At 40.9% G+C, this 16,237-nt stretch overlaps 1 protein-coding gene across 1 annotated transcript in view; it reads right to left on the bottom strand.

Annotated features, from left to right (window-relative positions):
• The window catches only part of necab2 (N-terminal EF-hand calcium binding protein 2), a 147,198-nt gene that overhangs the window by 97,083 nt on the left and 33,878 nt on the right, over window positions 1–16,237 (bottom strand). Inside the window, exon 3 of the mRNA XM_042496124.2 lies at window positions 3,955–4,063. Coding sequence (XP_042352058.1) covers window positions 3,955–4,063 — 109 coding nt within the window. The remainder of the gene's footprint in view (window positions 1–3,954; window positions 4,064–16,237) is intronic.

Genomic DNA, 16,237 nt, shown 5'->3' with positions numbered 1-16,237 from the left:
AAATTAAGAATTCATTACAGTACATAAAGTACTTTTTGAGACTATCTGTTCTTTACTTGAGATTTTATATTTCTGTCAACTTTCACTTTTATTACACTACATTTTCTCTGAGCATTTTAGTTACTACAAAATAGGGGAGGAAGGTAAGAAGGAAGGAAGGGAAGGACGGACGGAAATAAGACAGGGAAAAACTAGATTTTGTTCTTTAAATCTTTTAAGTTGTAAAAAAAAATAGATGTGTTTTTTCTTCAGGTGTATAACAGACTCCATGTTTATTTCAAACTAGCTTTTCTATTAAAAGCACTTCTTACTTGTACTTGTACTTTTACTTTTGATACTCAAGTAAATTTAATATTATAAATTACTTTTAATACTTTCAGACTTTTAGTTAAGTAACATTCTAACAGGTGACTTCAACTTCTTCCAAAGTCATTTTCTGTTAAGATATCTGTACTTTAGCACAAGTGTGGCTTTCAAGTACTTCATCCACCACTGGGACACAGACGGACCGCTGAAGCTGCTGCTCTGCTCTCACTACACCTTCTGTGTAGATATGCTGTAAACGTCAGGACACCACAGCCTCTGCTGCACTAAATTTTGACAGTTCTTTGTTAAATGTCCCTTAGAGTAAGTCAGGGTTTTTTTTAAACTATATTTCACTAAATTTTGTAAGTACATATTTTCATTTCAAAACATTTTCAATTAAAAAACTTTTAAACAAACAACAAATCCTGTATTTCTTTAAATTTTTCATTTTATTTTTTGTGAGAATGAGGTAGTCATTGGTTTTATCATGTGTTACTCAAGAAATAAATGCAGGTGCTCTTGAAGGAAAGGGTCATCACATGGGAGGAAAACAACAAAGGAACAAATGCACTTGGATTTAAGTTGGTGGTAGAAGTTAAAAAGCCTTTATTTCAAATATCGCTACTTGCATCAATACACTGACCGGCTCTGACCCAAAGGTCTTCATCTGGGTGCAAAAAGGATGCAAAGTGGTCGGTGTTTTAATACCTTGGCCATGTTCTAAATACGGCCTTTTAACTTAATCCAAGTGCATTTGTTCCTGCTCCACGCATGAGTGCCTGAAGTTTGCTTTTTCCCCTCTAGTGTTTTTTTTAACCTATCAGATGTATTACTGGGCAAAAAATGAGACAAATGTCCCCTCCAAAAGGTAAAATAGGGTAGGGTAAAAGTATTTTATACAGAAACAGAAGTGCAGGAGAGGATTTGTCAGAAACGGCGGAAGACATTATGGATCGAGAAAGAGGTGATGGGCAGACTGATAGAGAAAGACTGAACAAGAAGAGCCGTGCAGAAATCTTGAAAACAGTCTGACAGGGACAGAAAGTCGGGAATGGGAGGAAACCAAAGAGTGACAGAGACAGTTAGACAAATGACTGGAAGCAGGACAGCGCTCAGTCTCTGCCTGCTTCGTCCCTCCTCCCCATCCATCAACTTCCTGCCTCGACAGGAAACGCTTACGCCATCATTTCTCCTTTTACTTGGACCAATCAATAACCTTATCTGCTGTCACATGATAGTGCTGCGGCCTGGCACGCGGCTGCCGAGTCTACTTAACTGTAATGAGAAGAAACTTTTCTGATTGCGCGCACTGCGGTGAATAAGATTTATAAAGTGCGACCATCTCCAAGAGTCAAGATGGCTGACGTCAGAGAGATGGCGGCGGTTGCATGGTCTACTTGCTGCACTGATTTAAAAAAGGAAAAAAAAAAATCCACTAATGGCCGAGCCTGCTGGAGGATTTATATATTGAACCTAATTCAATTCTACAACAACCATAAAGGTCAGCTTTTGTTCTGCTTGGTTTGATTTTATTTCAAGGCCCTGCAGGTTTCTGAGGTTGTTTAAATTAACAGAGCCGGTCTTCTGATTACTCAGATCCCACTGTGTCAGCACACTTCTCCTGATTGCAGGCTGGATGAGCTGATTGGCTGATTAAAAGGGGTCGATAAATTGATATAATGGAAGCCAATCAAAACAGAGCGTCCTGGGGAGCAGCAGACGTACAGTAGCGACTGTCCGGAGAGGTTTTGATGACTAATGCAGAAATAGACGCAAAAAGAGGGAACATTGAAGTGATAGTTTGGGAGTTTTTGTAGTCGGGCTGTATTAGATATTTATGTAAAGACTGTGTTGCACACAGTAGCTGGCGGTCGAGCTCAGCATTACCACGCTGTACAGAGGGGTCGATATCAAACTGCGTTTTAGCCACTTTTAGCAGCCTAACTAAAAAATATAATGTCCAGCATACGATATATTGAGAGTGTTTTCAACATGAAGTTTTGTTTCAGTCAGACCGTGTTACAGCCGCTAATGGCACTTTCTTTTTTATCGTCTTTTATTGTTTTTATTCTTCTATTTTCTTAACTTCATTCACTGAGTACTTGAAGTTATTGTTATTATTATTATTATTATTATCATTATTATTAATACACTGACTATTCATAAGTATCTCATACAGCCTCACTTCAAAAATCTACAACTATCCCTTTAACTTTTCTCAGCTTTCACCCACCTTTCATTATTTCCTCCCACTGTCTTTCACCTCGCCCTTTATCATTTTTTAATTTTGTTATTTTCATATTGAAAGTGTCACTGTCAACGTAATGGGCTTTGGTACAAAAGGTTCTCCATGAAGAGAGCTTTCAGAACAGGATGTGACATTTTCTAGCTGTGCACCAAAGCGTACACACACACACACACACACACACACACACACACACACACAGATTCTTGTACTTCTATCTTTTTGAGGACCTTTGATGTGATAATGCATTCCCTGGCCCCTTACCCGTTTTTAAGAAACAAATTAAATTTGATAATAAAACAACACTTTTACAAAATGAACAGTGGGAACAGTACAAGTGTTTTATATTCACATTTTAAACTCCATCATTTACGCAACTTACAGAGCCTTTGCCCAGACTTTTTTATCCAAACCTTCACAAAACCTAACCTAAACCTATAGCTGCATTTACACTGTCGCTCAAGCTGCCTAGCTTTTCCATATAGAACTTCCATCCACGGAAAGGGGGTACAGAGTTGTCTGAGCCGGGAACGAAGGTAGTAACAGTGCCAAAACGAGGTCTGTGTAAAATGTAAAGCCAAAACAAAGAAGAACAGCAGCCGTAAATGTCCGCAAACTGGGAAAAATATAAGATTCAGGAGCTCCTTACCGTCCGAGATCAGCTGCCATATAACAGAGAGGTAAATCATTGTGATTGACATATTATGCCTTTGTTAATGTTTATAAAGTGCTTCCAACATCTATATTTTATGTCACACTAGAGGCGGACGCTTGTGTGTTTAACATCACGCCCATAATGCATGACTGTGGGATGCCACAGTGCACTGCTTAATCACACACAGGAGCAGCATGATGCCACCATTGTTTGGTTTGTAAAAAATGCAGGGGCGGTACAAAGGGGCGACTTCGCTGCAGCCCTATAGCACAATTTTTGTGTGAAAACAGCTTATGTGTAATCTAAACCCCAAAATCAAGTCTTTACCCTCAAACAGATCTTTCTAAGAGTGAGGAAAGGCCAAAACATCCTAATATTCCCAAACTGTTCTCACTCTGTTAAAAGACGCATTTCTGTCCTCACAATGTAGCAAGTACAAGTATATATACACACACACACACACACACACACACACACACACACACACACACACACACACACAAAACTAAAAAGTGTGATATTGAGGCTGTGCAGCAGCAGGAAAGCAGCTGCATGCTTCTCTGCTCTTTTTCATAATTGATAGTGAGATGTGATCAAAACCAAAAGTCCCGCTGGAGTGAGCACACAGACACCTACACACGCAAAATTTTCAAATACTGTCTGTTGATTTATTTCATGCAGCCACACAGCCGTCTCGCACGCTGCAGACAAACACACATGGACACAGTTGTGGTGCAGTAGTGCTGACCTGGTGTTATCGGAGTCGATGGTGTGAAACAGCTTCTCCAGCTCTTCCTCGTTCAGAGTGCCATCGGAGAAGAAAGCCTGGAACTCATCCAGAGACAGCTTGCCATCATCTGCAGGAGACACACACACACACACACACACACACACACACACACACACACACACACACACACACACACACACACACACACACACACACACACACACATCACTTTGCAGTAGGGAGCATCCTCACAATGAGTGCTGAGTTCTGTTTAAGAATGTTGACATTTGTTCTTGCCAAAACAGTCAATATTTGACAATATTATTAAAAGGGAATTTTCGATTTTAAACTACCACCTTCATCTCAAACAATATTAAAAGGTGAATTCTGGTATTTCTCCAGGTGCCTATATTACTGTTTGTGGGAACAACACTTTTTGAAATTAGTCCAGTATTAAAATAGAGTGCTCTACCCTGAAGCAGCAAAATGAGCTAAAATGTAACCACACAGGTGCGCAGCTTCAATTCATGTCCATTAAAAGTGTTTGTATTCGCCACTAACAGGTTAAGATTGTTTTTATGAGTGTCTTACAACATTACAGAAAGGACCTAGCAGAGAAATGGAACATAATTCTGTACCTTTCGTCTGCTCCTGCCTGTTTGGTTTCCAGGTTTTGCTAAAGGAGAAATCTTGACTTTTCTATATTGTCAAAATCAGCAGGATATTCTGTCACTGACACTGGAAATCTTTTATGTAAGGGTGAGATGTGCTTTAAGTACAATTTTATCAAAGGACCTTTAAACCTTTAAAGGTCCTTTAATTACTCCACCCTGATTGTAATTCAGACTCTGTCTCTTTCACGTGAACACGGTTGTAGCTGAATTTGAAAACCCAGAGTTGATAGCCAGCTTTGTCACAGCAGTTATCCAGAATGGCCAAGTAACCCCAAGAGAGCCAGACTCAGCTTTACTTCCGTCCTGATCGAGGTCCCCGACACTGACCCTCGCCTTCGTCTTCTCTCCACTACAAATGCCTGTACTTCTGTCTCAGTCACACTTCCTTATTACACCTCCAACCTTTACTGAACGCAGTCACAACTTATAACAAGACTCAAACAGAAACATCACAGGGCCCCGAACCTTTCTTTTTCGCCTGTTATTTTTAATTTAGTTCAAGGTTTTAGTTGTGATTTTTTTAAGCTTGTCTGGGCCTGATCATTGATCTGCATCCCAGACCGTTCGACCCTGTACTGTATGAGTCAGAGTAAATGCTCGGATACTTGATACTTTTAAAAAAAAGAAAAAGAAAAGGTTTTGTCAGTCTGTAACCTGGCAGCTCAGGTTCCTGAGAGACTTAACAGCCATCCACAGTGGTGCAGCTAGCCAGACGATATGATAATACGCTTACAAATCTGTATTATTTAAAATCATTATTCAAGATACACTATTAGTGATTTCTTTGCTACTTGTTTGTCTTTAGTTGCCCAGATTTTGTCCTAAATTCATTTTTTGTTGTCATGATTATGATGAGCCTATTTTTTCTTATCAAATTTTGATATTTAATTCCTCTTTGCTTTGCCGTGCCATGTTCTCAGCCTCTCACACACACACACACACACACACACACAAATGCTCAGTGTGATCCCAGCCTTCAGTGCTTTCTCAAGCTGCTGTGAAATCAATTCAGCATGCGCTCCAGTCTGCTGCAAACCTTTAGCTGTATCCCTGCTGTCTGTGTGTCTCTGCACTTTAGTAAGCGCACAATGCCGATTATGTTTCAAGGCCTTTTGGGAAGCATTGATAACCAGCAAGCTCATGAAACGATACTGGATTTCTGCTCGTTATGCCTCGACTCAAGTACTACAACCCCTACACTATGCTGCCTTGGTTCTGTGTTCCCAGGGTGCTTCACTGGGATGCATTTATTGACATTTTTGTATTTAAGTATATTTTAAAATGTTAAGCCTCACTGTGTTGTTTAACTGTGAGTTTAAATTTGCTTTTGCAGTTAAAAAATAATGTTGACAATCATTTTATGCTTTTTTATTTGTAAGTATTGGTTCAGGAACAGTTTGGGTACCAGTACTGTTTTAAAAGTATTGTTTTGGTATAGATATTGGAAAATAAATAAATATATGACACCCACCGGTGATGTCACAGGATATTGGAGTATACCTCTACATCACAAGAGCAGGCTAAGAAGTTAAAAGACTACAGTTCTGCAAAAACAAGCTGCTTAGGGGGTTTTACTCAAATACCCAGACATTTTTTAAGTCCTTCACTTCTTCCTCTTTGAGAGGGATATGCATCTGGTCTCAAATGAAGACATTGCAGGCCCTTTATGATACACCTGTGAAAAAGTGTCTTATCTTTGGAGGAATGTATTCCTCCTGTACCTCTCTTTCTCCTTGTGCAGAAATTACATTAATATTGGATGTTTCTGCAGCATGCAATGTTATGTGCTAGTTTTAATGTAAAGCAAAGAGTGAAGCTGTCATGATCCCATCTCTTATTTATATTTAACCCTTTACAGCGGGGCTTTGGGATGACCACAGGTGAGGTGGTCTGCGAGGCATTATGTTTTTGGGTTTTCCTTACACTTTTACGTCTGGCTCACTCTTGTGAACGCGATATCTTGAGAATGCCTTGAGTATATTTCATCAAATTTAGTGCAAAGGTCCTCTTAGACTCGAGGATGAACTGGTTACATTTTGGTGGTCAAAGGTCAAGTTCACTGTCTCTCTCATTCTTCTCAAAGTGATATCTCATAAACAATTTAAGGGATTTTTTTTCAAATATGGTTTAAACATTCGAGTGGAATCAAGGATGAACCTATTCGATTTTGGTGGCCAAAGGTCAAGGTCACAGTGACCTTGCATTTGTCTTATTCTTGTGAACATGATATCTCAAGATCACCTTGAGGGAATTTCTTCAAATTTGACACAAACATTCAATTAGACTAAACGATGAGCTGATTAAAATTTGGTATTAACAGGTCACCCTGCATCCTTTTCATTCTCGTTAACGCAATATCTGAAGGTGGCCTTCAGGGAGTTTCCTCAAATTTGGCACAAACGTCATTTGCACTTAAGAATGAACTGGTTGGAATCTGGTAGTCAAAGTTCAAGGCTACAGTTCCCTCATAAATCAAAAATAATACATGCACAAAAATGTCTAATAGGATAAAATGATGACGTTTTGATTGAAGTCCAGGTCAACTGCGACAACTGAAGGGAGATATTTGGTCATATACTGACACCTACACCTTAGAACTTTGCTGATTGTATGGATCTTCTGTGAGTGAAGTATTCACAGATATACTTGTGCCGAGGCATTATTCTGTATCTAGAGCAAAACAATACAGCATAGCACATTTTTTTCCTTTTACCAATCCAACAACCAACCAACACAATGCAGCGTAGCTTTTCTGTGGTGGAGTGGTGGCTCTGCAGCAGGGAGTGGCTACTCAAGGCTTTGACTCCATCCTGTATCTGCTTGCTAGTATGCCTGACTGTCTGTCTCACCACATGATGTAGAGCTAGATATCAAATATTAATTCCCTCGCCCTCACAGTGTGTTTGTCCTTGAGTGTGGCTGACTGGATGCAGCAGGTTGAGCAAGGGGACCACTGCAGAGCGCTGGGAAACCACCGGTACAGGAGGACTGCAGCCTTACAGAGAGCTGAATTCAAATGTGCTGCTCTTAAGTCTCCCTCATCTATTCCCTCTGCTGTTTCTTAGTTACAGGATTTATGAACTTCTCATTTTACTACCAAGAATGTCTAATTTTTCATTACCCCCCCCCCCTCTTTCTTCTGAAATTTTGCTTGCCTCTTTTCTTTTTTTGCCCTCCACCACTCTGACGTAGCAGAGAGACAGCGAGCTGCACTCTTTGGCTTGGCTCGAGTTTTGACCACTCATGAGAAAATCTTCACATGCTCTTTAAAACAAACTGTCAAAAAACTTCCAGCTACTCCATAAGTATAGCCAGCCACACTTCTTTTGGCCCTCCACTCCTCCTCACTTTGTCTCCCTATTAGTCGAACCCTATCTTTTATCCTTCCTCTCTTCCAGCTCCTTGTTAGAGAAACACAAAGTCGAAGCTGACTCTCCGATGTTGTGCCATGTTGATTTCTGCTGCACACAATGATGCCGGCTAAGAAACGGCGCTTGGCATAACCTTTCCGCGACAGAAGGCATGTTTGTTTGAGGCGGACTTCTGAAATGCCACTTCTTGTGTTCACAGCACCAGTCCCGCTCTCCCTGTCCGCCCAGGCTCGACTGTTTATTCGGACTCTGAGGCCGTGACTATTTCTAACCTGCCCTTCTCTGGCATAGCAGTGAGGCAGCGCTGAAAAGCAGAGGCACTGGTGTTTAATTCAGCAGTGACCCAATTTACTGCGTGAAGCCAGCTAGCCCGGTTAGACCCACTTAGGAATACTCCCGTAACACAAGAAAGGCAGCAACACATACGCATACACACAAACACAACTCAAGCAACGCAGATAGCTGGCTAACCCCATTTCCTAAAGCATGAAATACACACGTTAAAAAACTACAGTTTCTATTGTCACTCTCTCATTATGATATACTGAAATGCTTCCGTTTTGTCACACGATGCCCTCTCACATGTGTAGTATTACACCTGCTTGTTCTCCGTAGGGGAATTCTCTTTTTGCATTCACCAAATAGGACAGTCAGGCATTATGGTCAGCTACTGAACAGCATCCACAGAACATTTCAGCGGCATCCCATCATCTGAAACCTCCAGCCACTAACTCACCCTGTAACTCCTTTAAAGAAGGCCCTTACATAAAAGTAGGCCGTCTCTGCAGTAGAACGATGAAAATACTTTTGAGATTGGTGCTGCATGACCAGAGAAAACAGAAGAAAAGAGTGTTTTTCCCTCAAGAGGGAGGACATCTGCAACTTGTGTTGCGGACTTCCATGTGAAAGAATGGCAGCCGACTGGATCTGGCATTACAGTTAAACTGTAAGCTAAAAAAAATGTTTCTGAAAACATTTGGTGCAAGAATTTGGAAACTCAGCAACAGAATATTTGCTCAACACTGCTTAGTTTTATCGTTTGAGCTCTGTTTTTTCAGCACCGTTTTCACTGTCCTGGAAGCAGTGTTGCGCACACTGTTAAAACACTCTTGCCAAAATGGGGCGTTAAAATATGTTTCTAAAAAGATTATAGTAAAAATAGGTAGAACAGTAACATAATCTTGACCTATAGTCGAGTTTGAGCGACAGAGACAAGCAAGTGGGTCTCTTGATTAGCTGTATTCTTACTAAGTGGCGGCAGCAGGGTTGGCAGCGGTTGGTGGGAAACACAAAAATGTGTAAGTTCAGCCTGTAGTTTAAGCAACCACCCAAGAGCCCAAGAGCCAGTGAAACACCACCCAAAAATCATTTGGCGGCGTTTTGCCAGGGGCGACATCCAGGCACTAGTCAGACGGAGGAAAAGTTACCCCAGTTCATCATCTACACGTACTACAAAGATTATTTTGATACAAAACTGCTTTAAAATCAGCAAAGTATGCCTTTAAGAAAACCCCTTTATAAATAAAATACAAGAACCCTGACAAGCACTCTCCACACTAACCTCATAAATTGGAAACAGAGGAGGTGATGCAACAGCCGAGAGCATCCTGTCTCTGAGTGAGACTCTGCAGATTTGCCCTATTTTCTGGAATTACCATTATTCTTACTGTCCAAAATAGTCCGAGGAGGAAAAGCATTGTGATGCAAAGGAAATGTATGTTTTACTTGCATTCATCACACATCAATTATCAAATCTCTCAAGTGATTTTCCCACACAAATAGATTCCCTATTTTTGGAGCTGGACTGTGTATTAGGAGCACCATTGAAATATATTTACCCTTTGGTTATGCACTGCATCACACTCTCGGAGCACAGCGTGTACTCAAGGTGCAGAGGGAGCAGCAGAATGTCAGAATGTCAGGCACGTAAAAAGTGATACTTTCTGCTGGGTCTACTTTTTTTTTTTTTAAAGAAATGTAGCTAAACTGACCATTTTTAAGCACAAAAATCTTAGATCGGGGCTCTGAAAGTTTTATGACTGACTGCCATATTCTTAATTTGGCACCCAGTCATAAAAGTTTCAGCATATGATTGAGGGCCGCACAGGAAAAATGCACACACTGTGACTTTTTCAAAGACTTTTTTTGGCATACTATACAATTACTTTTTCTTTTTAATTTACTCTTTATGATATACCATGACATTTTTATGAAATCTGCATGATTTACTATGTCTTTCTATGGCATTTTTTTGACAGACCAAACATTATAAAAACTATAACAGTCTCATTGGTTGTACAATTACACGATTACTCTCTGAAACTTTGGCCTGCGAACGCACATCACCGCACAGAGCAGGTCTGATTATGTCTCCTCTTAACTGAATCCCTGTCCTTGTTCTCATTGCTAACAGTACAAAGTCCCGTACTGCTAATATGATGGCAAGATTAAATTATGGAAATCAGAGATACACACACACACACACACACACACACACACACACACACACACACACACACTTATGCACACCTGAGTCACAGTTCATTTAGATCTGCTGGGAATTGACAGTTATTAGAATTAGATCACAAACAGAAATTTTACCTCTGAAGCTGACAGACGGCTACATTTTTTTTTTTGGTAAATCATAAATAAATAAATTCACAATCATGTCACGCCTCACAGAACAGTTGATTTAGTACTATTTGGGCAAGAGCAAAAACAAATCTTCCCTTGATGTAACGCAGAATGATGAAACCCTACTTTAGTTCTTTGTAATGTCGTAATTACGCCCAGAGTCGTAAACAGCATGGCATTTTCAGACCTTTTCTTTCATCAAAGTTGTTAATTTTGAAAATACCACACAGCAAATCATGCATCTACAAACCTCTTTGTTCAGCCAATCATGGAAAAAGGCAGATCCAGATAGTGGTGGTGCCATCTGTAGTGTTGCAAATTACAGGTGGGGAAATTGCCATCAACGCAACCCGTCATTTTCAGGCTTAAGTGGTTCCTAAGTGATTTAAGATTTGATTAACCTTTTTAAAAATGACAGGTTTCTTAACTGTTGCATGCCTGACTGATTTAAGGGAGGTACTTATTTTTGCAGAACAACCAACCAGCATAAAATCCAAAGTCACTGTCTGATCGCTCACTTTGTGTTTACTGATGTGTCTATAAGTCTGCATGATGATCTGATTTGACTTTCAGATCCGGAACTATTGAACTAATTTAAATTTAAAATGTTATTCTGAACGACTGAGTTGTACATCAACAATCACTGTCCTATCACATCACTTTTAACATGTGCATAAACTGTAAAGTAGTCTAGACTCTGAAGTCCTTTAAAGTCACGTTCGCACCTAAAACCTTTGGTATAATACCTTTAGAACCAAAGATAAACCCTATGAACAGGTACTGAGATGTGGTTTGTGTTTCCACCACAGACAGTACTCTTACATGTGGGCGGGGATGTTGTCACAGTCTAAAGACACAGCAGGGGTTCCATAGAGGATGCAAAAAAAAAAAAAAGCGGGGTCATCCTGTTAAAGCGCTGGATGGATGTCCATGCTGGGGCACTTAAATGTCATTAACCTGTAAGCACAGAGGCCACGCTGTCCACCAAGGAGAGGGCAAGAGGGGAGAAGAGGGAGAAAGGAGGGGGCGTGCCAGACGACACTTTGAAAACGGAGCTAGGTGAGGTTGAGTTGAATTTGACACAAACCTTTCAAACTTGTGCAATGACAAGTGAATAAACCATCACAGATGGTGAATACAAGCTGCGTTGTAAGTGGCGTTTATTTCACACGTTCACTTGAACAATGATTCAGCTGATCGTGGCATGTCAGATACAGGAACGTTTTTGTGGAGTTTTCATAAAGCGGCTGATTTTAATCAACTCATCCTTAAACTCCAGAGATGTAGCAGGTTTAAGGACACGTGTAATTTTGTTCTTAAAACTTTGTTTAAAAAATTAATGATAAATCTAATCTACCTTCAAGGATTTTAGGACATTGTCAGGATTTTAGGGCATTTGGGGGCTTAGCTAGGACCTCTGTCTGGGGGATCCTCCACTGGCACTTTCTGATAAATAATCTCTGTTTTGATGCTGTTTTATGCACTCTGGCACCATCTGGTAAACTAAAAGTACAAAAACAATCCCCAGTGTGAATCACTTTATTAATCTTTGTAAATTAGAAAATTTCTGGGGGACCACCAGGCACCCTGCCAGGGGCCAGATTTGGCCCGTGGGCCATATGTTGAGTATCACTCATACTTTGTTAATCCCCAAGGGGAAATTCAATTTGTAAGGGTTAAGGTTTTTTGTTACCCATGAAGTGTGTGCAGCTGCTTTCTCATTGGCAAAGCATCATGCTGCTGCCTGTATTCTCTCTCAATTTGGATTTGTTCATGTTAATTACATTTTGGATCAGTTCTTCTGTCCTAAAGTCTTCTTCCAATGCCTTCTGTTATGAAAATTAATACATGCAGATTCAGACTGGTCCAGACTAACTCCCTTCAAAAGTCTAGCCTGCCCGCCTCACTGGGACAGACACGGACACTAATCCATGCTCTGAAATAATCAACCAGCATTTCTGCATCAGCGAGTGAAGCCTCTTGTTTGACTATCACAGAGGGAGGTCATGTCTTCTAGACGATTAGGACAGTATGAAAGGGTTTAGGGTGAACACTCTGGGGTAGAGACGATTTGAGAAAAAAGATATTCACTAAAACTGACCCTGAGTGCTGCATGTGTGTGTGGGTGTGAGAGAAATATAGAAATATAGAAGGGACGTTCAGAGCGGTGGACCCACTGCGCTAACTGCTCTCTCTTTTCTCAGTGCAGACTAAAGAGAGGCAATTAGCACTTCCTTCTTCCTGCTGGGCACCACATCCTGCACACAGCACTGTGGAGGAAGACAGCCCGAGTGTGCCTTTCCCTCACTTCATGTCTGAGACACACACACACACACACACACACACACACACACACACACACACACACACACACACACACACACAGAGCCTGTCTCCACGTGTATGTACATGCATTTCAATGTGTCTGATACAAAAGAAGTTATTTGTTCTTGTTTTCCTCTCTCCTGTCTCTCCTCTCACTGCCTTTCTTGCTGTTTACCATTATTTTTGGGGCGCTACATGATGGGTTGTCATAGCAACAAGAAGAGGGGAATTGACCCTCCTTTCAGGCTCAGGATTTTTTACCATCTCCCTCTGTACACTATTAGCACACACACACACACACACACACACACACACACACACACACACACACACACACACACACACACACACACACACACACACACACACACACGCACCCTTCTTGGTTTCTCCATTTCTTCATTTCTCTCCTTTTTTCTTATCTCCCTCTTTTTGCTCATGTAACAACTCCTCCAGTCCTCTTGATTTAACTACTTCTCTCGTCCCTCTTTTCTTTGTGTCTCTCCCTTTATTACCTCTGCGGCCACAATCACCTGCTTTGTCAGTGAGAGTTAAAGACTTGTTCTATGAGCTGGTCTTTCCCTCTTTGTCTGAATTATCTCACTTTTGCAAATAATTCTTATCAGCAGCTGTTGGCGAGAGAAACATGTGTGTGTGTGTGTGTGTGTGTGTGTGTGTGTGTGAGTGAGAGAGGGAGAGAGATGCTGCCAGTGAGCTGTTTCATCTGATAGATGAGGAACAGGAGTGATTCTCACTGAGCTGTCAGCTCTTGTCCTTTCTCCCTATCAATCACTGCAGCCCACCTGGAACACACACACACGCACGCACACACGCACGCACGCACGCACACACACACACACACACACACACACACACACACACACACACACATACACACACACACACAATAATTTGGCATCCCACTTAGCATTCCCTCAAGAAGCATTATTTTAAAAGAACTGCAGTGTCCAATCAGCCCCCTTAGCTGTTGACAGGACCTTTTTGGCGCCCAGTGTCCACTCTGCTAAAATGTCCCTGAGCAAGAGACTGGATTAAAGTGTCACTCTACTATTGACCTGTGTCTCTGCAGCCTGATTCCACCAACAGATTCAAATTAACACAAGGTTTCTCAGTATTCTTGATTAACTAGCACATGTTGGGGCTTTGCAGTGGATTACATGTCTACATGTTACATTGTTGGTATCGTTCTGCACTTTCTGCTGTTTTTTTGGGATGCCATGCCGTGATGTTAACAAATACATATGTTGGGAAGACGCTGCATGTGGTTATGTTTACACAACACAAGCACATGGCAAGCAATGCCAGGAACGACAACAAAAACAAAAGCTGGCACGGATGGTTAGGTTTAGGCGGAAAGGACACAAATCCATCTAATTTAAACAGGAAGGGAACACCAATCTCCTACATTAAAGTCCAGGATCTGTTCAATCCAACCAGCGCCTCTCCTGCCTGCTCCATAGGGACTGTCCTGTCCCTTATATTACATCATTACTGGTAGTAGCGATTCATGCAGACTCTTCAGGTTCTGTCTATCAGCTGACACCGCCGTCCCCCTATCATGCTGCCGCAGCAGGTGCCGTCGGGTAACATATGATAACACCACAAACGATTTTTTCTCAGCTGACACCGTCCAGCGGTGTTTCATGAGGACATGAAAGGTGCTTTTCGCGTGCTTTTTGTGCACTGCAAAAGCGACAGAACTTGAGGACACAAAGCCATCAGATTAAGTGAAGGCAAACCATCGTGCAACACTCAAACTGACTCTCAGTACAAGCAATACTTTTGTTTATGCCATTTATACTTAATCTAAGCTTTTACTAAAGCATGAGCAGAGCACTCTGTGTATCACAGAGGAACTCTGAGGAAAGATAACGCAGTAGCACTGCAAGATGATCACTCCATTACTCTGCAAACGGGGTCATCACTTCAATCAGATTCATGGGAGCTAACATTGGAAACAACGTGCCTCATTCACCAACTGTTCTTAAGAGGAAATTTACTCCTAAAACCCACTTTTTTACAAAGATTCGGCCATTCCCCAATGTTCTCTTAGACCTTATTCCCCCTGCAAAAAAACCCCCTAACACCCGCTAACATCTGACTTTTTAATACAATGGGAAAGTTTACTATTAGCATTCAGACCTGGGTCAGATGACTGCAGTGGTCACGGGTATTTCTTGCCTAAAGCTTGAATTTGTTATGAATCTGACGTAGACTTTTCTTAAGAACAAATTTAAATAAAACTTAGGTAGACATTGGTGTATGAGGCCCATTGCTTGTTGACAAAAAGGCTTCATTACACAGCAGTGATTATGGATGACTGTAACCCAGTTTCTAAGCACTCAGTCTTAACCTTGATTTGGAGGACATGTGAGGCTCCAGTGAATAATCTTAAAAAGAAATGTAAATGAATCTTGAATACTTAATATGTGAACCTGATCTGTTTAATATTCATAAAAACGGCAACTTTACTTTTGTCTCTGTGCTTTAATATGTCTAGAACGGTGTTGCTCTTTCTTTTTTTTTTATTTTGGAGGACACAAGCTGGAATGATTCAGAGACCTTTAACTATTACTGCTGTGACGTTACAGCTTAGCCGACAAGGATGCCATTAATGTTACCATCTCTTGCTGTCAAAAGCACAAGCTTTTTGTAGACGAGTGCTTCCCTCTGCACAGCAATATGTCTAGTGGGTTTTCTTCAGCAGAAAGAAAATAGTAGGGATGCACAATATTGGATTTTTTGTCAACAGCCAATATGCTAATATAAAAGCAACACATCTGACCGATAACCAATACCTATACTGATATATCAGGTATTTTAACCTTAAGCATAGAGGGGGTAAGTGAGGCCATGTCATCCATCTTTATATACAGTCTATGTTGATCATCAAATCTCTTCTGTAGTGGATTTAACATCATATTATGTATATTCTTATAGTGATTGCCAGCCAGCAGATGGAGACATGAAATACAATGATTTTAGTGTATGTAGTAAGAAAAATACTTCAACTTAGGGTTGATGTTCACTGTCAGTAAAAAAATATATTGGTTTGTGATCATTTTAAAAGCCAATATCTGCCGATTCCGCTGATATGCCGATATTATTGTGTATCCCTAGAAAATAGTTCTACATGAAACTGTTCACAACAAGCTCTGTGGGTCATATAATCATATTCCAAGGCACCTGTCCATCTTTTAAGACCCAGGAATCATTTGGGTTTCTGTAACAACAGTAAAACATGCTGAGTCAACCGTAGTTAATGAGCTGCAGTAA

The sequence above is a fragment of the Plectropomus leopardus genome, chromosome 7 (assembly GCF_026936395.1).
Source record: "Plectropomus leopardus strain MGB_pleo_1.0 chromosome 7, ASM2693639v1, whole genome shotgun sequence".
Lineage (NCBI taxonomy): Eukaryota > Metazoa > Chordata > Actinopteri > Perciformes > Serranidae > Plectropomus > Plectropomus leopardus.
The sequence above is the reverse complement of the archived record's forward strand: the minus strand, read 5'-3'. Positions and strand labels throughout refer to the sequence as shown.